This window comes from Vicugna pacos, chromosome 22 (genome assembly GCF_048564905.1).
Source record: "Vicugna pacos chromosome 22, VicPac4, whole genome shotgun sequence".
Classification (NCBI taxonomy): Eukaryota; Metazoa; Chordata; class Mammalia; order Artiodactyla; family Camelidae; genus Vicugna; species Vicugna pacos.
Window position 1 is genome coordinate 23112377 of NC_133008.1, and position 26638 is coordinate 23139014.

The 26638-nt window shown below is 39.4% G+C and overlaps 3 protein-coding genes across 3 annotated transcripts; 1 reads left to right on the forward strand and 2 right to left on the reverse strand.

Annotated features, from left to right (window-relative positions):
* The first annotated feature begins 5748 nt into the window (after positions 1 to 5748).
* On the forward strand, positions 5749 to 6687 carry LOC140688355 (olfactory receptor 10H4-like). Its single transcript, XM_072946988.1, has one exon. It carries the CDS (start codon positions 5839 to 5841, stop codon positions 6685 to 6687), a length of 849 nt encoding a protein of 282 aa, XP_072803089.1. The 5' UTR covers positions 5749 to 5838.
* Positions 6688 to 9098: 2411 nt separating this feature from the next.
* Positions 9099 to 10076, reverse strand: LOC102533565 (olfactory receptor 10H1). The gene has a single exon (XM_031689774.2). The coding sequence runs from the start codon at positions 10074 to 10076 to the stop codon at positions 9099 to 9101; it is 978 nt and encodes a 325-aa protein (XP_031545634.2).
* A 13758-nt stretch (positions 10077 to 23834) lies between these two features.
* On the reverse strand, positions 23835 to 24770 carry LOC140688451 (olfactory receptor 1M1-like). Its single transcript, XM_072947504.1, has one exon. The coding sequence runs from the start codon at positions 24768 to 24770 to the stop codon at positions 23835 to 23837; it is 936 nt and encodes a 311-aa protein (XP_072803605.1).
* Between the last annotated feature and the right edge of the window lie 1868 nt (positions 24771 to 26638).

Genomic DNA, 26638 nt, shown 5'->3' on the forward strand with positions numbered 1-26638 from the left:
GTGTTATTTGGGGGAAGAAGTGACACCATTATCATATTAGATCATCCCATCCAGGAAAGTAAACAGCTTCCATGTATTCAGATCATCCTCCACATTTTTATTGTTCGCTAACCTTTTTGTCTTCGGAGGTATTGCATGTTTGTTGTTGAATCCTAGATATTTCATAGCAAAGGTTTTCAAAATATAATATGAGGACCCCTGGGGTTCCCTGATACTCTTTCTGGGGGTCCACCAGGTCCCTACCTTGGCAGTACACGTGAGGATATATTTTTGTCACATGCGTCTAGTAAAACGACATACCGTCACAGGCTGACAGAGAATCAGACACAGCATTAGGTCGTCTACCACCAGGCCAGACGAGGAACGTACTTGCGAAAATGTAGAACAGGACCACTATTATCACTACTTATTATTTGAAAATGTGATTACTTTCCTTAAAATGTCACTATATTAAAATGTAATAGATTTATTGTTGTTCTTTTAGATACACTAATACAAATCCTTTAAAAGATCCTCAGGTTCGATTTCTGAAATGGGAAAGATTGATAGTTCTGATCCCCTTCAAACAAAAGCCCTTTGGGAACTCAATGTTTTATTGTGAGAGGATCCTAAGAGCAAATGGTTGAGGGCTTTTACTTCACAGTCTGTGTCGTTCTTAAGAGTCTTCGCCTGCTTAACTTCAGTTCTATGTTTTGAGAGATAATTGCTGGCGTAATACCACGAGAAATACTATGTTTTGGGGAAGTCGGTTTGCCTTCCGCAGCTTTGTGCTTTTTTTTGTTCTAACATATTACATCTTGATTCTTTCACCCTTTCTTGGTACCTGACCATGTTTCTTCCCTCCCAACCTTATATAGCTTCTCTCTTTTCCTTTCCTTAGAGCACTGCTCATGGCTTTCAGTTCAATTTTAAAGAACGGCCTAGACAGTAAGTAACCTTGGATTCTTGATCCTAAATAATGCGTCAAAAGTTCCCCATTAGTAAGCTACCTGCTAGTTTTGTAGCACATATTCTTTTTTAAGGTTTTTTTTTTAAACTGAAGTATAGTTGATTTACAATGTTGTATTAGTTTCCGGTGTACAGCATAGTGATTCAGTATTTTTACAAATTATACTCCATTCAAGGTTATTGCAAGATAATAGCTGTAACTCCCTGTGCTATACGATACATCTTTGCTGCACATCTATTTTATACATAGTAGTTTGTATCTCTTAATCCCATATCCTGAATTTTCCTGTTCCCTATCTTCCTCCCCTTTGGTAACTGCTAGTTGTTTTCTATATCATGAGTCTGCTTCTGTTTTGCATATACACTCTTTTGCACTGTTTTACATTTTCCACATATGCGTGATATCATACAGTATTTATCATTGTCTATTTCACTAGCATAATGTTCTCTAGGTCCGTCCACGTTGCTGCAAATGGCAGAATTCTATTCTTTTTTTATGGCTGAATACTATATATACCACATCTTCTTAAGCCAATCATCCTTCTGCTGATGGGCACTTGGGTTGCTTTCAAATCTTGGTTATTGTAAATAGTACTGCTATGATCACTAAGGTGCATGTATCTTTTCAAATTAGTGTTTTCATTTCTACCAAGTAAGTACTCAGGAGTGGAACTGTTGGATGATATGGTAGCTCTATTTTTAATTTTTCTGAAGAACGTCCACACTGTTTTCCATAGTGGCTGCATCAATTTACATTCCCAGCAGCACTGTACAAGTGTTCCCTTTTCTCCACATCATCTCCAACATTTTTCATTTGTAGACTTTTTGATGATAGCCATTCTGACAGGTATGAGGTGGTATCTCACTGTTGTTATGATTTGCATTTGTCTAATAATTAACAGTGTTGAGCATCTTTTCATGTTCCTGTTAGCCATTTGTATGTCTTCTATGGAAAAATAATCTATTCTTGTCTTCTGCACATTTTTGATAGATTGTTTTCTGAAATCGGGTTGTATGAGCTGTTTATATATTTTGGATATTAACTCCTTGTTGGTCATAATCTTTGCAAACATTTTCTCCCATTCCATAGGTTCTCTTTTTGTTTTGTTGAGGTTTCTTTCGCTGTGTAAAAGTTTTTAAGATTAATTAGATCCCATTTATTTCTGCATTTATTTCTTTTGCTTTAAGAGGCAGATCCAAAAAAATATTGCTACAATTTATGTCAGAGTGTTCTGCCTGTGCTTTCTTCTAGGAGTTTCATGGTTTTAGGTCTTACATTTAACTCTTTAATCCATCTGGAGTTTATTTTTGAATATATTGTGAGGAAATGTACTAATCTCATTTTTTACATGCAGCTGTCCAGTTTTCCCAGCACCACTTGTTGAAGAGATTGTCTTTTCTCTATTGTATATTCTTGCTTCTTTTGTAGTAGATTAATTGAATATAGGTGTGTGGGTTTATTTCTGGGCTCTCTATTCTGTTCCATTGATCTATGTGTCTGTTTTTGTGCTACTATCTGTAGTATGTATTCTTCACCTAGTTAAGAAAATCCTCTTCCGTAACATGTTGCAAAGAGGCTTTTTTAAAAAGCATAGCAGATGTACATCTATCATATCATTATGTTGTAGGTATAAAACTAAAACAGTATTGCACACCAATGTTTCAAATCATAAATATGACTTGAATTTTAAAAATTGTATTCTTGCCTTAATTGAAATAATTTTATAGTTTTTCTGTTTTAATGTATTCACCTGATGAGTCACATGGTAGATTTTCTGATGCTGAACCATCCTTGTCATTTATGAGAGAAACCAAAACCACTTGCTTATAATATACCATTTTTGAAAAACCATTGGGTTTTAGTAGGTTATGTCTTCTTATGACTTTAAAAATCTGCATGGATAGATGAGATGGTGGGCCTATAATTTTTTTTTACTTATTAACATTTTACCTGGTTTAAAATCAAGATTGCATTAACCCAATGAAATGAAGTGAGCAGATTTCATATGTTTCTTCTGGTTTTTAAGAATAAGTATAAGATACTCATCAACTGTTCCTCAAAAGTTTAAGGCAGATCACCTGTAAACCTACTGGGGCCAAGGATATTGGAAAGGGACAGCATTTCATTAACATTTTTAATTTCTTTAAAATTTACTTGAGTCTCCAGGATTCCTATTTTTTTCTTGCATGAGGTTTGGAATTTTATAGTTTTCTAAGAACTTACTTAATCTACTATTTCAAATTTACCAACTTGTATTTTACTTACAATTTTTATTAATTTAAAAATATCCATTAATTCTGTAGTTATTTCTCAATTTTAATTTTTGTATTTTCTTATAGGCATTTTCTCTTTGTTTTTATCTTATTAATCTTTTCCAACAACCTGATTTTAGTTTTATTATGCATGACTTCCTTCTTGATAAAGTTTCTTGATAAATGTATTATAAAACGATGTAGATCTTTCATAGTACCATTAGCTTAATATTTGACATTAGATGCTTGAATTATTTAATTATAAGTGTATTAAAAATTTTTTAACAATTTCTATTGAGTTATAGTCATTTTACAATGTTGTGTCAAATTCCAGTGTAGAGCACAATTTTTCAATTACACATGAACATACATATATTCATTGCCACACTTTTTTTCGCTGTGAGCTACCACGAGATCTTGTATATATTTCCCTGTGCTATACAGTATAATCTTGTTTATCTATTCTGCATATGCCTGTTAGTATCTATAAATTTTGGAATCCCAGTCTGTCCCTTCCCACCCCCACCCCCCTTGGCAACCACAAGCTTGTATTCTATGTCTATGAGTTTGTTTCTGTTTTGTATTTATGTTCATTTTTTTTCAGATTCTTATGTTTTACTAATGTAACAAAAGATTATTTAATGCTACATTTAGCTCTTAAACACAAGGGGTTTAAAAAGTTACTCCTCTATCAATTTCTACTTTTAGTACACTATAATTTACATTATATTTATACTTGGAATGGAGAATGTTTTTATGTCCTTATATAAGATCAATTTTTGAAAAAAAAAAGTCCCCTGTAGGCTTAAAAAATGTTTAATCTCTCTTTGCTGTAGAGTCTGAGTATGTCCAATAGCTAATGTCTAAATATTATAAATTGCATTATAATAATTCATAAATTGCCTTTCTAAACTCTGTGAAAATATCTAACTACAAGTTTCATCTACCTATCTAGTATTGATTTATTTCTTTCTACTTATAGCCATTTCATTGAGGTTGTGTTGATTATATATTACTTACTATTCCAGGGTATATTGTTACATAGATTAATGATATGCCAATCATTACAATTTCTTCTGTGCTTAATAAAATATTCTTACTTGTCTCTCAGAGTATGAATGCATGTGTGTGTTTGTGTAATATTTAATTTCAGTACGCATTTAAACTAAGAATTTTTTTCTTTACAGTCAAAATAACAAGATACTTTTTTTAAATTAAAGTATAGTCATTTACAATCTGTCAATTTCCGGTGTGCCACATAGTGTTAGTCACATATATATACACATATATTTGTTTTCATATTCTTTTCCATTAAAGGTTATGACAAGATATTGAGCCATGCTATACAGAAGAAATTTGTTTTTATAACAAGTTAACATTCAAAATTAATAAATAAGTTAATAATAATCTCATATTGTTCATATCTACTTATTCATACAAACCATATCAAAGTTTTTTTACTGCCTTAAAATTAGTTTGCCCTAGTTTATCTAAGTCAGTATCCAAGCTAGTATCCTATATTGCGTCTGGTTGTTATATTCCCTGAAATTCTCCTTATTCTTTCCATCATCCTGGTATCCATGAGACAAGACCAATTGTTCTGCAGCATGTTCCATCTTTGCATTTGTCTGATTGCTTCCTTATGGAGTCATTTAGCTTGCTCTTCCATCCTTTGTAAAATAACCCTTCATTTTGGCAATCAGCTTTAGTGAATGGGCATATCTGCAATCTGATCCTGGCATCCACTTAACATTAATCCATTACTCACTTTAAAGTTTCATTTCATGCTGGTACAAGATATCCTAAGCTTACTTCCTTCCCTAGACCATATTTCCAAAGAAGCCTGATGTTTTTGAGTGACAAATGTTAATGGAGATGTTATATGTCTTCTTTCCTTGCATTTACTTTTGTCTGTTTTCAAGAGTTCTGCCTCAGTTTTCACTTGATTTATATTTTCCTGGCATATATTCTTCCACCCTTTTATTTTCAAGCTTTCCATTTAGTTAATTTAGAATAGTAAATATAAATATGAAACAACATCGGAAAAAAGTGTACCACTAAAACAGTATTAAAATAAATATAAATGTGTTAAATCATCAGTTAAAAGACAAAGTCTCTTAGAGGAAAAATTTTTAGAGCCCCAAGATCCACATAAAGTTTTCCTAGAACAAGAACACTATTCAAGAGAATATAACCCTGATCATCTATGTTTGTCTTCAGTGCCTCCAAAAATGGTAAATATTCATTTTTTAGTCACTGTAATTAATAAAAACCCACTAGCCAAACTGTATCTTAAGCATTTAAAATACTGATCTAATTTTATTTTTTATCACATTACTGAATGATAAGAACAATTATGATTGACTCCATCTTACTGATGAAGATTGTGATAACTAGATAAGTTTAACAAATAGTTGTAGAGTCTTCTTCTAATAGTTATATAGAGGTCTCCAACTGGCATTTAATCTAGGTTAAAGCCTCTGCTTTAACAACTGCGCCTTCATTCTGTTTCTGATCTTATCAGGTGCAGATTCCACGAACGGTCAGAACTATAGCACAGTGTCTGAGTTTATCCTCGTCAGCTTCTCCAACTTCCCGCCAAAGCTGCTGCCAACTTTCTTCCTGCTGTACCTGCTGATGTACCTGTTCACACTCCTGGGAAACCTGCTCATCATGGCCACCATCTGGAGGGAGCACAGCCTCCACACGCCCATGTACCTCTTCCTGTGTGCCCTCTCCATCTCCGAGATTCTGTTCACTGTTGCTGTCACCCCTCGAATGCTGGTCGACATGCTCTCCACCCACCACTCCATCTCTTTCACTGCCTGTGCCAGCCAGATGTTCTTCTCCTTCACTTTTGGCTTCACCCACTCGTTCCTGCTCATGATCATGGGCTATGACCGCTACGTGGCCATCTGCCACCCCCTGCGCTACAACGTGCTCATGAGCCCTGGTGGTTGTGCTCGTCTGGTGTCCTGGTCCTGGGCTGGTGGCTCAGTCATGGGGATGATGTTAACGTTGATAGTTTTTCATCTCACCTTCTGTGGGTCTAATGAGATTCACCATTTTGGTTGTCATGTGCTTGCCCTCTTGAAGTTGGCCTGTGGGAAGGAGACATCATCTGTCACCATGGGTGTCATCCTGGTTTGTGTCACAGCCCTGATGGGGTGTTTATTTCTCATCATCCTCTCCTACGTCTTCATCGTGGCTGCCATCTTGAGGATCCCCTCAGCTGAGGGCCGGCACAAGACCTTCTCCACATGTGTATCCCACCTCACCATAGTGATTGTGCACTACGGTTTTGCCTCCATCATCTACCTGAAGCCCAAGGGCCCCCGTTCCATGGACAGTAACACTTTGATGGCCACCACCTATACAGTCTTCACCCCTTTTCTTAGCCCGATCATTTTCAGCCTCAGGAATAAGGAGCTGAAGAATGCCGTGAAGAGAACCTTCCACAGAAAATTCTCTCCTCTAAGCTCCTGATGGCCAGGTTGGTGATGAAGAAATATGAAAGAAAGCCTACAATAATAAATCTGTCTCAAAACTGTTGTAAAGATTCAGGTGTGTGAATCTATCCACACCCCATAGGAGTTTGATGCATACTAGCTATTTCTTTATCCTCAACTTGTTTATCTCTTTTTTGCATAGACCTGAACTATCATGAACTCTTGTTTATACCTGGTGTGGCGAACTTCATCTTATTATCTGTGCCTTGGAATTGCTGTCTGTCTATAGGCAGGTGGGGTGCCCCAGATGGATGTGTCTAGGCACTGATGCCCATGGTTCTTTCCGAATAGACAAGCAAGAGTATATTTTATTTCCCTCTTCCCCATATAAGAATAAAAAGAATAACATAAAATATAATAAATACCACCCTAATACTGAGTAGCTTTATGTATGAAACACTGTGTCGAATGTTTTTTAATTATTATCATCTTAGTTGTAATAAATATAAAATAAGGAAAGTATTTGTTTCAAGATAATGGTTTATTATTTACAGTTCCTAACTGCCTCTGGAAGGGATAGAACCGAAGCGGGGTTTTCTATGCTGAGTGGAGTTGAGTGAAGGATGTTAGAATGCAAATGGAGAGAGAAAGACTGGAAGATAATGAGCTAGTGAGACAGAAATCCTTAAAATTGATCTGTAAAGTAAATTGGATAAAGTAAGAAATCGGGAAACATCTGGGAAAGGAAAGTAGAAGGAGGCTGTCTATAATAGGTCTATTTGCATAGGAAAAAGAGGAAAGAGAAGAAATGTAAGGGAGTTAGAAATGGGGCTGGAGAGGGTGAGGGAGTGAAATAGAGAGTGAGTGAGAGAAAGGAAAGATAGTGAGAAAGAGAGAGACAGGAGAGGGAGAGAAAAAAGAAGAGGGATCATCGCTTAAGTAAGAACAAAAAGCATGCTTAAAGGGTGTGTCTAGATGATTGCAAATCCCTTTCCCCCTCTCCTACACATAACATTAGGTAGTGTTACTTTCTCATTACTGTGGCTCACTGTGAAAGAGTTAGTGTGATTAATTTATTGCTTGTGTGTTTTAATTATGTTCATTGTTGTATACAACAGTACCACCATCAACTAGTGCCCATTAAGTTTTATAAATTGCTATTTTAAAATAAATGGATGAATCCACATGCTGAAACATTATACATTTGTCAAGAAAACTTTTTAATTGAGTTATAACTGACATATACCAATGTGTAACTTTAATATATATAAAATGCTGATGTGATACATTTATAATTTGCAGTTTGATGACCACTACAGTGTTAGCTAACAGTTAGTATTAGCAACACCTCTATCATGTCACATAACCATCACATCTTTCTTGTGGTCAGAACAATTAAGATCTAGTCTCTTAGCAACTCTGAAGTTTATAACATACTGTTATTGTCTATAGGCTGTGCATCAGAACTCCAGGTCTACTCATCTACTGGTTGATCTACTGGTTAAAAGTTTGTGCCCTTAAAAAAAATCTCCCCAGTTCCCCCACCCCTCAGTCTCTGGCAACAACCATTGCAATCTGTTTTTATGAGTTTATCTTTCTTTGATCCCACTTTTAAGGGATATCACACCATATTTGTCATTGTCTCGAGTACATGTATTTTCAAAAGATTATAAGCACTATGAAGTGTGATGAACCTTAAATCCCCCCTCGCACCAAGGGGGAACATTGAATCAGTGTGACCATGGGATACACCTTCATTCTGGATTCTGCACTCATTAGTGAGACCAAAGAATTCACCACTGGCCCATGAGCCAAGTCAGTCTGACACAGCAGGCCATTTCCAAGGTGGGACTTCTTTCCTTGACCTAAGTATAGCGACTTCCCTGTCTCTCTGCAGCTGCTCAAGATTCACACTGAAAATGTGGAGGTTTTCTCAACTTTTTCTGAGGCTGATTATTACAGAGATGAGCAATGCTAGGGTTTATGGTGCTTTGCTCTCCTCCCCTGTAACCTGGGTTAGTCTCCTGCAGCCTTGCCAAACCTGTGTTGTAGCTACCTGGTGCTGCCTAGCACAGGGGGAAGGTCTGGTGTGTTCCATTGCTCTTTGCAGTGTGGGTTTCTGGGATGGGAGGAATCACACCACCCCTGCTTCTGGCAGAAGAAGAACAGATTCCGGCTTTACTGCTACCTGACAAAGTGTCCTGCAACAGATAGGAATCATCGAATCGTATTTTCTCTGAGTGATCGATCGCTTCATACAGCTTTCCACCCTGAGTACAGACATGATGCTGCTTAACCATTGTGGGCACCTTTGGATGTTGCAGACAAGGGTCCTTATAAGCCTTAAAGCATCAGACAGGTATGGTATTACATGTTTACAGGGGGCCATCTTTAATGGTAGCATCTGGTAACCCAGTTTAGCTACGTCCAAGGAATTCCTCTCAGTAATCACATTTTTTCTGGGTAGAGCTTGTTGAGGAAGGTCTTCCTCATGGCATTCGTCAGCTCCTTGCTCCTGAGACTGAAGATGATGGGGCTGAGGAAGGGAGTGAGGACCGTGTAGGTGATGCCCATCAGCGTGTCTCCTTCCAGAGACTGGGGAATCTTGGGCTTGAGGTAGATGACAGAGGCGAAGCCATAGTGCACGACCACCACGGTGAGGTGGGACGCACAGGTGGAGAAGGCCTTGTGCCGGCCCTCTGCAGAGGGGATCCTCAAGATGGTGGCCACAATGAAGGCGTAAGAGAGGAGGATGAGGAGACAGCATCCCAGCAGGGCCATGATACACATCAGGCCCACGCCCTTGGCCACTACCTGTACATCAGTTCCACAGGCCAACTTCAATAGTGGAGGCACATGACAAGCAAAATGCTGGACCTCATTGGGTCCACAGAAGGTGAGCTGGAAAATGGCTGATGTCACCACCAGTCCCATGACTAAGCCTCCAATCCAAGACCAGGCCACCAGACAGGCACAGCCACGGGGACTCATGAGCACGTTGTAGTGCAGGGGGTGGCAGATGGCCACGTAGCGGTCGTAGCCCATGACAGTGAGCAGGAAGGAGTGGGTGAAGCCGAACGTGAAGGAGAAGAACATCTGGTTGGCACAGGCCATGAAGGAGATGGAGCGGTGGGTGGAGAGCAGATCGGCCAGCATGCGCGGGATGATGGCAAAGGTGTAGAGGGTCTCAGAGATGGAGAGGGCGCACAGGAAGAGGTACATGGGGTTGTGGAGGCTGCGCTCACTCCAGATGGTGGCCATGATGAGCAGGTTGCCCAGCAGCGTGAACAGGTACATGAGCAGGAAGAGCAGGAAGAACATCAGCTGGAGGTGGGGGAAGGTGGAGAAGCCGATGAGGATGAATTCAGTCACTGCTGAGAGGTTGGCTCCCTGCATGGAGGCTGTGCCTGAAGTGAGGTGTGACATGGAGAGCTCAGCTCGTGGGTGGAGGACGGCCATCAGCTTCCACCACTGCTGGCCCTGCCCAAAGTGGTGCTCCTGGTAAATGACAGGAGGTTTTGGTAGAGTTCCTATTCTGTGCTTCCTATTAATTAATCCTCTCATAGTGTAGTAGAGGAGGTGTTGTTTTTATCACCCCATTCTGAGTAACCTTAGAATACTCACTGAGAATGTTGTGGTGCAGAGAAGCTAAGCTTTTTGTTTAAGATGAAGCCGTCAAAATGGCAGATCCAAAACCTGAACCCATGGCTGGCTGTCCCCAAAGACTCTATCCTTCATCCCTCTAGGGATTTTGCTTCCAAACATGAAATTGTTCCTTCACTGAGTTTCCAGCTGTTGCTACTCTGCTCCTCTCCTCCCTTCTGATAAATTCTGATCCTCCCAGAGCTTCAGATACCACAAGACATCCCTACCTGGGGTCTACAACACTTTGTAGTGTGCACCTCTAACTTCATATGAATCAAGCAGATTCTTACTCTCGAGTTATCCATGCAAGAAATTAAAGGAAGGCACTGTGTAGAAATAATGTTCTGGTTATTTTCCAGCTCCTGTGAGGCCCACCTGCCCCTCCTGAGGCAATGCAACGTAGCCATCAGACCAAGGGACATGGGAGTCAGTCCACTGGGTGCAGATCCCTGCTCTGCCCACTGTGTAAACCTGAGCCAGTTTCTTCACCTCTCTGCATCTCCATTTCTCTCTACCTCCCTCAAAGAACTGTTGTGGGAACTAAATGAGCTATTCTTGGACTGTGACTTGGAAAACAGTAGGTGCGGCCTGTGGTAATTAAATCAGTACACTAAGTGAGCAAATGTACATGGTCTGTGCTCAGTCAATAACTTCAATACAATGAGATTTCAACCTCTCTTTATAAATAACTATATTAAGTGATCTTTTTTATTAAGCTATGTCACGTTTAAAAGGCAGTAAATCACTAATCCGTTTTCTGTCTCTATGGATTTTCCTTCTCTGGCATGCCATCTAAGTAGGCACATACATCCTGTGGCCTTTGGTGTCTGACTTCTTTCACTCAGCATGTTTTCAAGGTTCATCCATGTTGTAGCTTATGTCAATATTTCATTCCCTTTCATGGCTGAATGTATTCATTGTGTGGACAGACCACATTTTGTTGATCTATTCACCCATGATGGACATTTAAGTTGTTTCCACTTTTTCCATTTATTGTGAATCATGCAGCTATGATCATTCATGTAGGAGTTTAAGGCGTAGAAGTGATTGCCAGGGGCTGGGGGAAGGAGAGAATGGGGAGAACTGTAATGGGTTTTGGGTCTCCTTTGGTGGTGATGAGAAAATTCTGAAGCTAGATAGAAATAGCGGTTGAATAACATGTGAATGTACTTAATGCCACTGAATTGTATACTATATAATGGCTAAAATGGTAATTTTTATGTTATATTTATTTTACTTCGATAAAAAATAGGGGAAAAGTAGTATATACCATTTTAAGTGGGTTCAGGTCCCGGATCAAACCCTAACCCAGGTTGATAAAGACATGAAGAGAGGCCCAGACAATTTAGTGACTGGAGGCTGCATTCCCCAAACATCACCGATTTCCAGAGTTTCTTGGCCTCTCTTCTTTTGTAGTCATCTACATCTCTCCCTCACTTCTGTGTCAGCACCTGCCTGTAGGTCCCCAGGATGATAGTTTCAATAGCCCCACACAGCCCTGAGACTCTAAGATCCTAGAGGGACAAATCAAAGTCAGAGACTGGAAACAAGCATCTCCAGTAAGAAGCTGTATGGGTAAGAACAGGATCCTGTGGGCTGTGCTCACAATCTTCCAGGCTTTCAAATGTCTAGCACAAGGTTTCTCAATGTTTGGGGTCAGATCATTCTTTGCTATAGGGGGTCGTCCTTTGTACTATAGAGTGTTTAGCAGCATCCCTGGCCTCTACCAGCTGGATGCCAGTTGCCCCTGCTCACTAGTAACAAACAAAAATGTCTCCAGACATTGCCAGTGTCCCCATGGCGGGCAAAGTCATCCCCAACTGAGAACCAATGATCTAGAGAGTACGATTATAATTCCTCAGCTGCTCTACCTGCCCAGATCTCAGTTCGTCCCCTTATCCAATCAATAAACACCTATTTATCTTTAAGACTCAGTGTCGACGTCACCTACTCTGTGCAGCTTTCCTGGACATCTCTTCCCAAAGTACATTTAGTCACGCATTCCTGTGAACTTCCAAAACAACTTCAGAATGAGCTTTAAAGTCCTTGCTCCTAACTTGGTCATGACCATCATTATAATGTGTCAGGCTGGAGATGCAACCATCTCTGGCAGTGGATTATGATTTCTTGATGAGAATAGTTACACTACTGGATACAGCACCTGTGTTTCCTATTAAGTTTGTACCCCAATATTATGAACACTTGCTATGATCCCCATTTTATAGATATGGTAGATGAATCCCACATAGGACACCTTACTTGCCCAAAGGACCATGTCTCTGGAGGTGGGGAGCCTGAATCTGAACCTACATCTGAACATTCCCCAAACCTATCTTTTCCTAACCTCTCTGTTATACTCACCATATTGCTGGCTATTAAGGAATGGCCGTTCCCAGGACCAGGGATTCATTAGCTTCACCATACTGACCATTCACACACTCCCTGCCCATATTAATTAAGATCACACACACAAAAAATCACATCCGGAAGCAAGAAAGAGAGAGGAACTATAAGAAGACAAGAGCTCACCATGTCCTGGGGGAGGTGGCCTAGGACTTCATGTATACCCTCTGGGAAGATGGGGATGTACAATGCAGTTAAGATTGGTGCCTGTTCATTCTGGAAAAAGGCAAAACTATGGAGACAGTAAAAAGATTGGGGTTGTCAGGGACACAGAGGGAGAGAGAGAGAGATGAATAGGTGGAACTCAGGGGATTTTTTAAGGTGCTGAAACTATTCTGTATGATACTATAGTAGTGGATACATGACATTCTGCATTCGTCAAAACTTATAGGATGTACAGCACCAAGAGGGAACCCTAATGTAAACTGTGAGCTTTAGTTAATAATAGTGTGTCCAAATTGGTTTCAGGAAGTGTAACACAGTTACCTCTCTAATGCAGGATGTTAATGACAGAGCAAGCTCTGGTCGGGGAGGGAGAGGGTATGTGGAAATCCTCTGCGCCATCTGCTCAATTTTCTGTAAACTTAAAGTTGCTCTAAGAAGTAAAATCTGTTAACTTTTTAAAGTTAAAAAAAAAGCCTTAGAACCATGGTGGGTGTGGGTTCAGGATGGTAGAGAAGTAGACTGAAACCTCCTGGCACTGATCTACCAGGAGAATACCTAGTGGGTTCCTCTGTAAGTAAACTGAACAGCCTCAGAGAGAGTGTGTGATCTGGCTGTCTGGCACTTAGAGGAAGATACAGTGGGGCCAGCTCCCCACCAAGGAACTAGGGGCAAAGGCTGTCCATGTTCACACATAGCCCTGGAGCAGGGTTTTCCAGCTTCAGCTTTAGGGACTGTGGGGGCTGATAGTTTTTGTGGTTGGGGGCTGTCCTGTGCAGTATAAGATGTTGAGCAGCATCCCTGTTGCCCACTAAATGCCAGTAGCATCTCCCAATTGTGACAATCAAAAGTATCCCCACACATTGTCTCATGTGCCCTGGGGAGCAGAACTGCCCCTGGTTAAGAACCACAAGCGAGGTCTGTGCTGCTGTGCTTGTCTTTCCTGTCTGCCCCCAATCCTGGCTCTGTCTTCTCAGTGAAGCTGTTTAGGTTCCCTCTTTGCATCCTCCCTCCTGTCTCAGCCACCTCCTGATTCCCTTTTCTCTCCCTATTTTCATCCTTGACTCCTTACCATCATTGCACCTGTCCACCCAGGTACTTTCCTGATAGAGCCTTGGGAGTGACTGGAGGCTCTAAATCCTGAATCCTCTTGTCTGTCTCTTTTCTCTGCCTCCCTTCAATCCTTTTACCATTGGATTTTGGCCAGGACACAGAGGGGAGAGAGGTTAAAATTCAGACAGGTGTGCTGGCTAACTTAGAATGGTAGCTCTTCTCTCTCTGCACCTCAGTTTCCTCACCTGTCCTGCAAAGCAATCATCACACTACCTTGAAGCTAGGAAGTGGAGCTTTGCCTACTGCCCCACCCAAAAGACTCAAATTACACAAAGAGTTTTACAAACAGGGTGTCTTCTCCAATTCTCCAGATGCTGGCCCTGAGTCTTTCCTGGTCAAGTGGGAGAAAGGGAAGATGACTCACCTGGGGCTCCAGGCTCTGCACCTAATTCTGCCTCACTCCAACAAGAGGTCCTAATTTGGTATTTCCCTGCTGGTGAAGGCTGTACAGGTGAGGGCTGCAAGGCAAGGAGCCTGCCACCCTGAGCATGCCGGCTGCATGGGGAGTTTACCTGAGCCTGATCTCCATTATTTATGCTGCCTCTGCTCCCTGCCTGCTGCCTTCTCTTGCTGTGGTCCCTCTGCCTCTGGCCCTGATACAGGGATGCTGGGACCCCTGGGGACCCTGCGAGGCATTGGGCAACCTCAGAGAAACTGTCATCACTTTCCCTCCCTCCCTGCCTGCCAGGGGTGAGCCAATTACCTGAGCTTCTCACAGGCTTGAACAGTCTAATGCTTCACAAATTTGGGACTTGGGATCCTGACTGCTGACATCAGCAGGAAAGCAGCCCTGCCTTTGCCCACTGGAGCTGAGGAGGCTGCCTGACTTGCCTCTCAATCTTCATTCTTCCCAGTTCAGATCATTTATCCGATTAAATGTCATTTTAATTTTTTAAAATCAGCACACAGATATGTTTCTTCCTATTAAATAACTGAAATGCTACAAATAAGACTGAAAATCATGCAATGTCTGGGCATGCCATCACAATGATGAATTCGATGGGCGTCCTTGCAGGTGGGGCAAGTGAACAATACAAAGCCATAACATAAGAATACTATTGTGGAGTTTTGTTGGGCTTTTGGTTTTTTGTTTTGGTTTTATTTGTGAGGTGAAATGTTCGGTTTTGTAAGATACCACCAAACTGTCCTCCAAAGTGACTGTACCATTTTGCATTCCCAGCAATGAATGAGAGTTGTTGTTCCACATCCTTGTCAGCATTTAGTGTCGTCATTTGGTGTTAAATAACTTAGCCAAGCTATTCGACCATGAATGAGTGGATTTAAGTTTTTTTTTTTACAATGTTTATGTCTCCTTTATTTTTTAAATTTATTTTTATTGAGGTAACATTGATTTCTAACAGTATATAAGTTTCATGTGTGTAACATTATTTCTACTTCTGTGTAACTTACAGTGTGCTTACCACCAAAAATTGTTTCTATCACCATGTTGTTGACCTCTTAACCCAATCTCTTCTATTATCTTTTTAGTCTCTATTCATTTATTTCCGCTCTGATCTGTATTATTTCCTTCCTTCTACTAACATTGGACTTCATTTCCTCTACTTGTTCCTGTACGTGCAATGTTGGATTTTTGAGGTTTTTTTCCCTTGTTTTTTGAGATAGTCCTGATTGCTGTAAACCTCCCTCTTAGTACTGCTTTTTCTGCATCCCATGGAATTTAATTATGTTGTATTTTCATTTCCTTTTGTCTTCAGGTATTTTTAAGTTCTACCTTGATTTCTTCATTGACCCAATAGTTATTCAGTGGCACGTTGTTCAGTCTCCACAGATTTGTGATTTTTCCAGTTTTCTTCTTGTAGTTGATTTCTAGTTTCATACCACTGTGATCAGAAAAGATGCTTGATATGGTTTCAGTCTTCTTAAATGTATTGATGTTTGTTTTGTCTCCCAACATATGGTCTATCTTTGAGAAAATTCCACGTACCCTTGAGAAGAATGTGTATTTTGCTGCATTTGGATGAAATGTTCTGTACACATCAATGTATCCATCTGGTCTAATATTTCATTTAGGGCTGCTGTTTACTGGTTTACTTTATGTGTATATGATTTATCCATTGATGTAAGTGGGGTGTTAAAGACCCTTAATATTATTGCATTGCTGTCAATTTCTCATTTTAGGTCTGTTAATAATTCCTTTATATAGTTTGTTGCTCCTATGTTAGGTGCATATATATTAATCACTGTTATATCTTCTTAATGAATTATCCCCTTTATTATATATATTGTCCATATTTGTCTCTTGTTATCTTTTTTGACTTGACGTCTATTTTGTCTGATATGAGTATGGATCCAACTGCTTTCTTTTGGCTACTGTTTGCTTGGAATATCAGATTCCATCCCTTCACACTTAGCCCATGTTTGTCTTCAGGGCTGAGTTGAGTCTCCAGGAGACAACGTGTAGTTGGGTCTTATTTATTAATCCATCTAACTACTCTGTGCCTTTTGATTGGTGAATTTAATCCATTTATGGTTAGTTTCATTATTGATAGATATGACTTAGTACTACCATTTTATTTTTTGTATTCTGGTTGCTCTGTATCTCCATTATTTCTTTTTCCTTGTGTTTCTGTTTGCCATTTTGGATTGGTGGTTTTCTATGATATTTTTCTCATTTCTTCTTTTTTTATATTTCATGTCTCCTCTAGATTTTGTGCTGTGGTTATCTTGAGGTTTGTACATAACATCTTGTAGATAAAATAGTCCTGTTTCTAATGATAGCATCTTCTGTTCTTTTACCTAGACAGAATCTGACCTTCTCTTCTACACTTTTTGTGTTTTTGTTGTTCAAAATTATCCCTTTTGATGTTGTGAGTTTGTTAACAGAATTGAAGTAGCTATAGTTATTTTTTGCTTTTCCTCCCTTTAACCTTTATGCTGTAATAAGAGTTGTGGTTTTCTGATTTGATTTATCACCTGGCTCAAAGTTTTGTGTACTTTTGCCTTTTTGTTTCTAACAGAAGATCTCCTTTTAGCATTTCTTCTAAGGCAGATCCAGGATTGATGAACGCCCTCAGCTTTTGTTTGTTGTCTGCGGAGTCTTTATTTGTGCTTCAAATCTGAAAAATGACTTTGCTGTATGGAGTATTTTTGGAGGAGTATTTTTTCATTCATATTTTGAGTATGTCATTCCACTCTCTCCTGGACTGCAGAGATTCTACGGCGAAAGCTGCTGATAGCCTAATGAGGGTTCCTTTGTGGGTTACCATCATTTTATCTCTGGCTGACTTTAAAATTTTTTTGTCATTGACTTTTGACAATTTTAATATAGTATGTCCTATAGAAGGTCTTTTTGCATTGAGATAATTAGCTCATTATGAATTAGTGTTCTCTTAGCTTTATGGACTTATATATCCAGTTCCTTTCCCAGGTTTGGGAAGTTCTCAACTATAATTTCTTTAAATAATTTTTTTTGCTCCCTCCTCCCTCTCTTTTCCTTCTGGGATACTCATTATCGTAATGTTGCCCTTACTAAAAGAGTTGGATAGCTCTCATTGAATTTCCTCATTTTTAATAGCTTATTTCTTTTCTCTTTTACTTGTATCATTTCTATGTTTCTATCTTTGAGCTCACTAATTCTCTCTTTATATAGTCTGCTCTATTTCCAAGGCTTTCTAATGCATTTATCATCTTGTTTATTGAGTTCTGCAGCTCCAGACTTTCTGCTTGGTTCTTTTTTAGTTTCAAGCTCTTTGGTAAATTATTTCCCCTGTTTATTAATTTTATTCCTGAGCTCATTGAACTGCCTTTCTTAGTTTTCTTATATCTCTGTGAGTTTCTTCATGACAACTATTTTGAATTTTCTATCATTTAGATCACAATATTCTTTGACTTTAAGTCTGATCTCTGGAGAATTGTCATTGTCCTTTTGCAGTATAGTGTTACTCTGGCTATTCATGATGCTTGGTGAATTGTTCCTCTTCTGGTGCATTTGAAGTAGTCATAGGTTATAAGTTAGAGGACTTATTGTTTGTTTTTAAGTAGGAGGCATTATATCAAAATATTTTCATTTTTCTTACCTAAGCTGCCTCTGGTTGTACTTGAGTTGACACTTTCCACCCTCCAATGACTACATAAGAGGTAAGGCACCATGTGAGGTGAGCTCCATGACTTCCTGCCTTCCTTATCCCTTCTTACGCCTCAGGGGTCATGCTGCTTTGCTTCTGCCAATGCTGCTGTCATCACTGCCTGGTGTACTGGGATGGTGGGCTCTTTCCTTACATTGCGGATCCCCTGAGTTACAGGCTCCACTGCTGCAGGGGTATGAGTGTGGGCAGGGGAGCCACTGGGTCCAGTGTTGTAAGACTCAAGGACTCCACTACTCTGGTTGGGAGGGCAGGGGCAAGAACTGTGGGCACCTTAGCAGCTGGAGGGATGAGGTCCCAGAATCTAATGCCACTGCTGCCCCATTATCTGTGGCCACAGGTGCTGCTCCAGCCAGTAGACTGGAGTTGTGTGCGTAGCCTCCTCTGATGCTGCTGGGTTCTCTGGAGCTGTGGGCTCAGCTTCCATGGCTGGAGGGACAGTATTTCAGACATCAACTCAGCTGATCCCTCTGTTCTGCCTCCTTTATGTGTTCCAGTCCACCCACCTTTAGATGTAAGATGTGTGGAATTCTCCAGAGTCCTGATAATTTGGGCAGGGCACCTTTGTTGTGTTGTGACTATTTTACTGGTTGTAGATTGTAAGACACAAAGGCAGTTTTTCACTCCACCATATTGCTGACATCACCCCAAAAAGTGGATATTTGAACCCCCCATATTATTCTCTTCTCTAGTTTTATCATTCTTTCCTCTTGCTTCTTTTCCATATTTGTATCAGATATTCTTGCCCATGTACTTGTTCATGTGAGTTTTGAACTGTCATTTCACGTTCATATTAACCTTTTTATTAGGCTTTCATCAATTCATGGATTAGGGAGCTTTTTTTTTTTTTACATTATTATGTCTTTGGTACCTTTCACTATTTATTTAGAAATTCTTTTATGTCTATCAATAAAATGGTATAGTTTCCCCCTATAAATTTTTTACACACTTCTTACTTGTATTATACCTAAATGCCTCATAAGTTTTGTTGTTTTTGTGAATGGGACTCTTTTCTATTTTTTTATGTTCATGAGTTTAATTATATAGAGAAGTTATATTTTTAGTTGATTCTCAAATCTTTCCTAGATAATCTTTATTGGCAAATATTGACAATATCATCTCTTCCTGTCTAATCCTTATACCTCTTTTTTTGTTTTGTTTTGTTTTCTTAGTGCATTGTCTAGGTCGTCCAACACAATGCAGAAGAGAAGTAACGAGAGTGGGTGTTCTTTTTTTTTAATGAGATATAATTGATATACAACACACACACACACACACACACACACACACATATATATATATATCACATATAGATGTGATTTGATATATGCTTATATTAAGAGTGGGTGTTCTTAACCATTCTTGTTGTTAATGACTATGTTTTTGAGCCAAGCCTTGAAGATGGCTTGAAGAGGCAGTGGTAGGATTGGAAACCTGAATGTGTTCTGGTAGACGAGGGACATGGGGTAGGAGGAGGGCAAAGATCAAAGAGGAACAGGGAAGTTTGTCAAGGCAAGCTTAAGAAACTGTGAATGTTGGCCTAAGGAGCAATAGCTTTCTCCTGTAGTCTGGGAGAGTCATCCTAGTGTTTTAATCCTAGGGGTGACATATTCAGGTGTCCTGAAAGAGGATGGATTAGAAGGAGATGGCTAGTGACATGCTTGGAAAGGGTCAAAACCCTTCACAAGAGCCAATGGTTAAATCTTCCGGAATTTTGCAAGCTGGCTGTTAAATATGGCTGCTATTAAAAGTAAATTATATAACATAAATTTAAATATATTAGGACAATCTAGTACTGAGCCCCATCTTCTTAATTATGTTTTTTCTCACTGTCAAGAAGACTAATGTGATGTTCTTAGCACTGAAACCAGTGGATGACAGGTCTTATAAAAAATACAAATTACAAGGAGATTGATTCTTTTTTTTAACATTTTTTATTGATTTATAATCATTTTACAATGTTGTGTCAAATTCCAGTGTTCAGCACAATTTTTCAGTCATTCATGGACATATACACACTCATTGTCACATTTTTTTCTCTGTGAGTTATCATAACATTTTGTGTATATTTCCCTGTGCTATACAGTGGTGGAGGGTGGGAAGGGATAGACTGGGATTTTAAAATTGTAGAATAGAGGTTGATTCTTCTATCTGAAATTCTCAGAAGTTTTTAGAGACAAATAATTTGCTTAAAGATTCAGCAAGTCAGAAAGTAATACATTCTAGAAACTAAACTCTAGAAAGATAACAAGTGATCAGCATCCATCTCTTTCTGATTATTTTATTTCTATTTTAAAGATGAAACAGGTGAGGAAGTAATAAAACCTAGAACCTAAAAATAATAAGGCTCAAAATCTATCACCTCAATTATTTTATTATGTTTTACTATTATCTGTATTCTTGAGGGTCTTCACAAGTATTATGTATGTATATTGTGGAAATAGTATATAATGTTGTGCTGCCACACGTGCTTTAGGTACTTCAGCCACAGAGAGTGTATCTACAACACAGAAATTGGCAGGTGCTAGCATACCAATGGAGGTGAGCCTAGAGGCAGGACAAGCTCACTGAGAGAGACTTGGAAATAGAGACAAGGAACATCATTACCTTGGAGAGATCTAGATGGTAAGTAGGACAGAATTTGGTCACCAAAGTTCAGTTCTGGCTAATCATTTATTTTCCAAAGTCCAGTAAGACAATAAAACAAAATATCTACAGATGAGGTTGAACTTGTAGAAAGAACTACCTCAAAAAAAAAAAGTACAATCTCTTGAGTGAAAGGCAGGCTCAAGGGTGAACAGTACAACATAGGGAATAGAGCCAATGTTTTGTAATAACTGTAAATGGGGGGAAATAACAAAAACAGGTAAGTTTTTTGTAGCAAAAGTTACACTCAGTGAGTTTGGGCTTTATTATTTTTCTCTAAGTCCTCTCTGTAAAAGTAAATACTTTACATCTCTGCTGGGCACAGAGGTAGGCATTAATTCTCAGAAGCACCATACAATCTTTGTTTTCACAGTGTTAATGTTTTCTTCTGTCCAGAGTTCTGCTACAGCTCATGAATTATCAAAACCTCAAATTCTGGGAGCTTTTTCAGTGCCTTGCATTTCCGTTGAAAGAAAAAAGTGTTGAAAACATTTTAAAATAACTTTGCAACTCTTGTGTTTTCTTTTTTTTTGGAAAAAGATTGTTAAGGACGGTCTTTACCTTCTTGAACATGTGGTGTCTAGCTTTTCTGAGACACAGAAGTCTGATTCATCCATTGCTTACTACGTACTGAGTCCTTTCATAAGTGATTCATGTTATTTATACTTAATGTAATTCTCACAACCACCTGAGGTGACTGGACCATCACTAAATCCAGGTTACAGGTCAGAAAGCAGTATCCCTGAGACGTGAGGTTAGCTGACTTGCAACAACAGGCTAGAAGACTGAGTAGCTTTCCCTTTATAAAGAAGAAAACGCACAATCAAACGGAAAGGAGTATAGATAAGAAACACTCAGCCTACTCATGGGCAAAGGGAGAATTTGAACCAAAGTTTGTCATATTTTAAGTCCAGAGCCCCCAAAACCATCATGACATTCCAGGCTTCCTCCTCTTGATTCAGCAAGGCAATCTGTTTAATCCAGTACCCCGCATTCCTCAGTTATTTGAGGCGAATTTTGCCACATCTGAGCACAGCAATACTATTATTTACTTAGTAGATTTCTGTCGACTAAATGTTTTATAAGCCTGCAATGTTTTTAACTATAAGTGAGGAGATTTACCATAAATAGAAAACCAAAACCACTTGACATAGAAAAATAAGCCAGCCAGAGCTTGTTTTCCATTTTCCCACCTGAACCCCAGCTGAAAAAGTAGAGTACAAAGGGAACATCATATATTTTTTAAAAAAGAATTCTTGTCACTAGGGGGAAAAAAGAGAGAATATCAAGAAAATGAAAGAACATTGTTTAAATTTTAGCAAGTGATTGTTGGCTGCTGAAGTCTTCAAGCCCAAGACCCCTCTTCTTGTTTTTTAAGGGGGTGTTATGTGAGAAGTGTTAAAGACGTAGTAGTATGGAACCAGAATGTCCTCGGGATATAATCAGAAAGATGGAAAGAATTAAAAAAGGGAATAGTGGGGGTTTTTTGGTGTTATTTAATGTTGTGCCCTTCTTTCAATTTCAAGTAATATTCAACAAGGAAGCCAACAAGGAAAAGGATGATCTCTTCAACTAATAGTGTTTGGAAAACTGGAAAAACACATGAGGAACAATGAAACTGAACCCCTACCTATCTCATAAGACTCACAAAAATTAATTCAAAATGGGTCAAAGTCTTAAACATAAGACTGATATCATAATCCTCCTAGAAGAAAACTTAGGGAAGAAGCTCCTTGACATTGGTATTGACAATCATTTGTTGGATATGACACCAAAAGCACAAACAACAAAAGCAAAAATCAGCAACTGAAAACTACATCAAATTCAAAAGCTTCTGCACAGCAAAAAACAAAAACAAAACAAAAAAATCACCAAAATGAAAAGCCACCCTCAGAATGGGAGAAAAATTTTGCAACTATGAGATAAGGGGTTAATAGCCAAAATATATAAGGAACTTATACTACTCAATAATAAAAAAACCCCCAACAATCCAATTTAAAAATAGGCAGAAGTAGACATTTTTCCAAAGAGAACATCAAAATAAGCAATAAGCACATGAAAAGATGCTCCATATCACTAATGATCAGAGAAACAAAAAATCAAAACCACAATGAGTTATCACTTCACATCTGTTAGAATGGCTATCATCAAGAACAAGAGACAACAGATACTGGCAAGAATGTGGTGTAAGGGACCCTTACACTGTCGACAGGAATGTAAACTGGTCCAACTGCTATAGAAAGCAATATAGAGGTTCCTCAAAAAATTGTAAATAGGTCTACCACACAATCTAACAATTCCACTTCTGGGCATATACCCAAAGGAAATGAAAATAGGATTTCAAAGATGCATATACATGCCAATGTTTATTGCAACATTATTCACAATAGCCAAGATATAGAAACAACCTAAATGCCCATGAATGGATGAGTGGATTAAAAAGATATTTTATATATATATTATATATATACACACACACACAAACACACACACAATATAATATTATTCCATCATAAGAAAGGAGGATCCTGCCATTTGTGACAAAATGGATAGCCTTGAGTACATTTTTGCTAAGTGAGATAAGTCAGAAAGAGAAAGACAAGTACCATGTGATATCACTTATATGTGGAATCTAAAAAAATCAAACTGGTAAAAAAAAAAGATAGTTACCAGGGGGTTTGGAAGTGGGGTGATAAGATTGATGTTGTTTAGGGCTACAAACTTGCAACAAGTAGTAAATAAGCCACAGCAATCTAGTGGACAGTATAATTAATATAGACAACAATATCGCACCACAATCCTCAAACTTGCTAAAATACTAATACTTACTCCAACAACTAAAAAAAAAGCATCAGTGTGATAGAGATGCTAAATATCGCTACATATTTAGTGATATGTAATCATGAAATCATACTAGAATATATAAATGTATTGAATTAATGCTTTGTACACCTTTAAGTTACACAAGGTTATATGTCAAATCTATTTGATTTAAAAAAAGCACTTAATAACAGTTTTGTTTCTACCTTTAAAAGAAAAAAAAACCCACTGTGAGTTCTAACATTGGGAAGCATTAGTTTCTTTCAAAATCAATTGTGTCTAAGAAGAGTCTTCAAAGAGGCTTAGCAAAGTGATTCCTACGGAGAAGTCTCCCGAGGGCACCCTTCAGATCTCGGTTCCGCAGGCTGTAGATGAAGGGGTTCAGCATGGGGGTGACCATGGTGTACATCACTGTGGCAGCCATGTCCTTCTGAGTGGTGTGTGTGGATGCAGGGTTGAAGTAGACTCCAATGATAGTCCCATAGAACAGAGAGACAACACAAAGGTGAGAGCCACAGGTGGAGAATGCTTTCCACCTGCCCTGGGCAGAGGGCAACTTCCACACAGCCACAGCAATAGGTGTGTAAGAGGCCATGATGTACACAAAAGGGATAAGAACCACTGAGCCCCCAAGGACCAACACCAGCATCTCATTGACTTGAGTATCTGAGCAGGAGAGCTTGATCAAGGCATTGAGGTCACAGAAGAAGTGTGGGATCCTATTGGTGCAAAAGGACAAGTGGATCATCAGGATAGTGTGGACCATGGAGACGAGGTTGGCTGAGATCCAGGGTATCAGCACCAGCGAGGCACACCAAAGGATGCTCATGATTGTCACATAGTGCAGTGGGCAGCAGATGGCCAGGTAGCGGTCATAAGCCATGGCTGAGAGAAGGATGCTGTCAGCTGCCCCAAAGGCGATGAAGAAATACATCTGAGCCAGGCAAGCTGAGAAGGAGATGGTGGTGTTCCCGCACATGTGGTTTACCAGCATCTTGGGGATGGTGGTGGATGTAAAGCAGATGTCGAGAAGAGACAAGTTGCTGAGGAAGAAGTACATGGGGCTGTGGAGGTGAGGGTCCCTGACGATGGCTAGGATGGTGAGCAGATTCCCCATGCACCCAATTAGATACAGGCCGAAGGATAAACCAAAGAATATCTGCCTGTGCAGTGGTTGCTCAGAGAGGCCGAGAAGGATGAATTCAGAGACTTGGGTGTGATTGCCCATGGCCAGGCAGTTCTAAGGGCAGAAATAGGGGCATCAACAGTGGGTGGATTCCTGGGGTGAAAACAAGTCACCTCATTGCTTTTTCACACCCATCTTTCAAGCTGCTTCTCACTTAATCTCTGTGAACCATAGTTTTCTCATCTGTTACATGAAATTAATCATTCTAACCTCTTAGGATCATTATAATGATTAAGTGGGAAAAATTTGTATAAGGGGCTTAAATCTATGCTCAACATGTAATATGGACAACTGTTTCTATTAGTGGGAATTCTTAGTGATGCTATCAAAATAAAGAATGATGTGTTAATTAGCTTGATTATTGCAATTACTTCACAGCATACACATATATCAAAACATCAGTTGTATACCTTCATTATGTACATTTTTTCTCTGTCAATTATACTTCCTTAAGGCTAAGGGAAAAAGAAATAAACCCCCCAAAACAGCCTAAACATTTCTAGGATTTGACTTTTTAAATAAAAATAAGTGATAAAACGTAGTTCAGAACATCAGCTCTGAAGCCAGACAACCTGGGTTTCAAATCCAGCTCTGCCACTTAGGAGCTGTGTGACATTAGGCAAATTACTTAATCTCTCTGTGCCTTAGTTTTCTTATCAATAAAATGAGGATAATAACAGTACTCGCACCATAGAATTATTGTGAAGATGTGATTGGCTAATATGTAAAACACTGAACCTTCTGTATTTTTCTGAGAGTTAATATCTCTTAGTGGTTGAGAGCAAGGACCCTGTGAAGTGGCAGAAATCGCTCCCAGTTGAACATCACTAAACTAGGTTAAATTCCCCTGAACTCTCTCCTCCCCCAGAGCACCTGCACTAATCGATTAACTTTAAGCAGGACAAAGACATTTATTCCATGCAATCCACATTTGAGCTAACCACTTGACACATATAATCCCATTTAATGCTCAGCCAAACAATAAGCAGGCAGCTGAGGCTCCAAACCTAAAACCTGGATGGAACTTGGATCCAGCAGGGGCCTCTGGTCCAACCAGTGTACACTCTCTTGATCAGCTCACAATAACCCTACCCACCCATGGGGTTCTGATGCCAGGCACCCTAAGTCCTTGTGGATGAAACTGAGCAGAGAGTCCCCCAACCTCTGAGGGGAAGTTCGGTGCAGAGGAACTTCCCTGAGACCAGCTCCACTGCAGCTTGTCTTTCAGAGTCACTTAGGAGACCAATGGCTACTGTATCTCTGTTGGATTCCAGGACCTCTCAGCCCCCTGGTGTCCTGTTTCCAGGGGTTTGGGGCTGTTGCCTCAAATGTGTCTTGCAGCTGTGGAGGAGGATCACGCTTTCCCAGTGAGCACACAGCAGAACCACACCTCCAGGTTTATATCAGACTCTCTGGCCTCCAGGTGTGATCCCCAGAGTATCTTGTTAGAGCAAATACAATTAGCTCATCTTGCCTAGTGGAGCCTTTGAGTCTAGCACCCTTGTGGGAAAGTTTTTGTCCCAAGAGCATTGCCTTTCTTCAGATCTCCTTGATTGACAGAGGGATAGCATGGTACTCAATTTTTTCCAAGAAGAAGTTTTAAATATGTTATTCCTAAAAATGGTTACAGTGCATTAAGTATTTGTTATGTGGTTGGAGCTGTACAGAGCATAGAACATTCTATGACTCTCACAAGAGCCTGGTGAGGAAGGAAACAGAGAATCTCACTTGCCCATCATTACACAGCTTGAAGTGGCAGATCTAAGATTCTCATCTAGGTAGACTGGCTCCAGGGACAAAGTGATGAATAAAAATGGCCCTGGGCACACATACAGAGATATTCATTCCTTTACATGGCTGAGTAATATTGTGTTGTATTCATACAATTCAATTTGTTTACCCATGTTTAC

What these genes read in the sequence shown, in the direction of transcription:
- LOC140688355 (XM_072946988.1), top strand. Translation starts at nt 5,839, where the DNA reads ATGTACCTGTTCACACTCCTGGGAAACCTGCTCATCATGGCCACCATC.
- LOC102533565 (XM_031689774.2), bottom strand. Translation starts at nt 10,076, where the DNA reads ATGTCACACCTCACTTCAGGCACAGCCTCCATGCAGGGAGCCAACCTC.
- LOC140688451 (XM_072947504.1), bottom strand. Translation starts at nt 24,770, where the DNA reads ATGGGCAATCACACCCAAGTCTCTGAATTCATCCTTCTCGGCCTCTCT.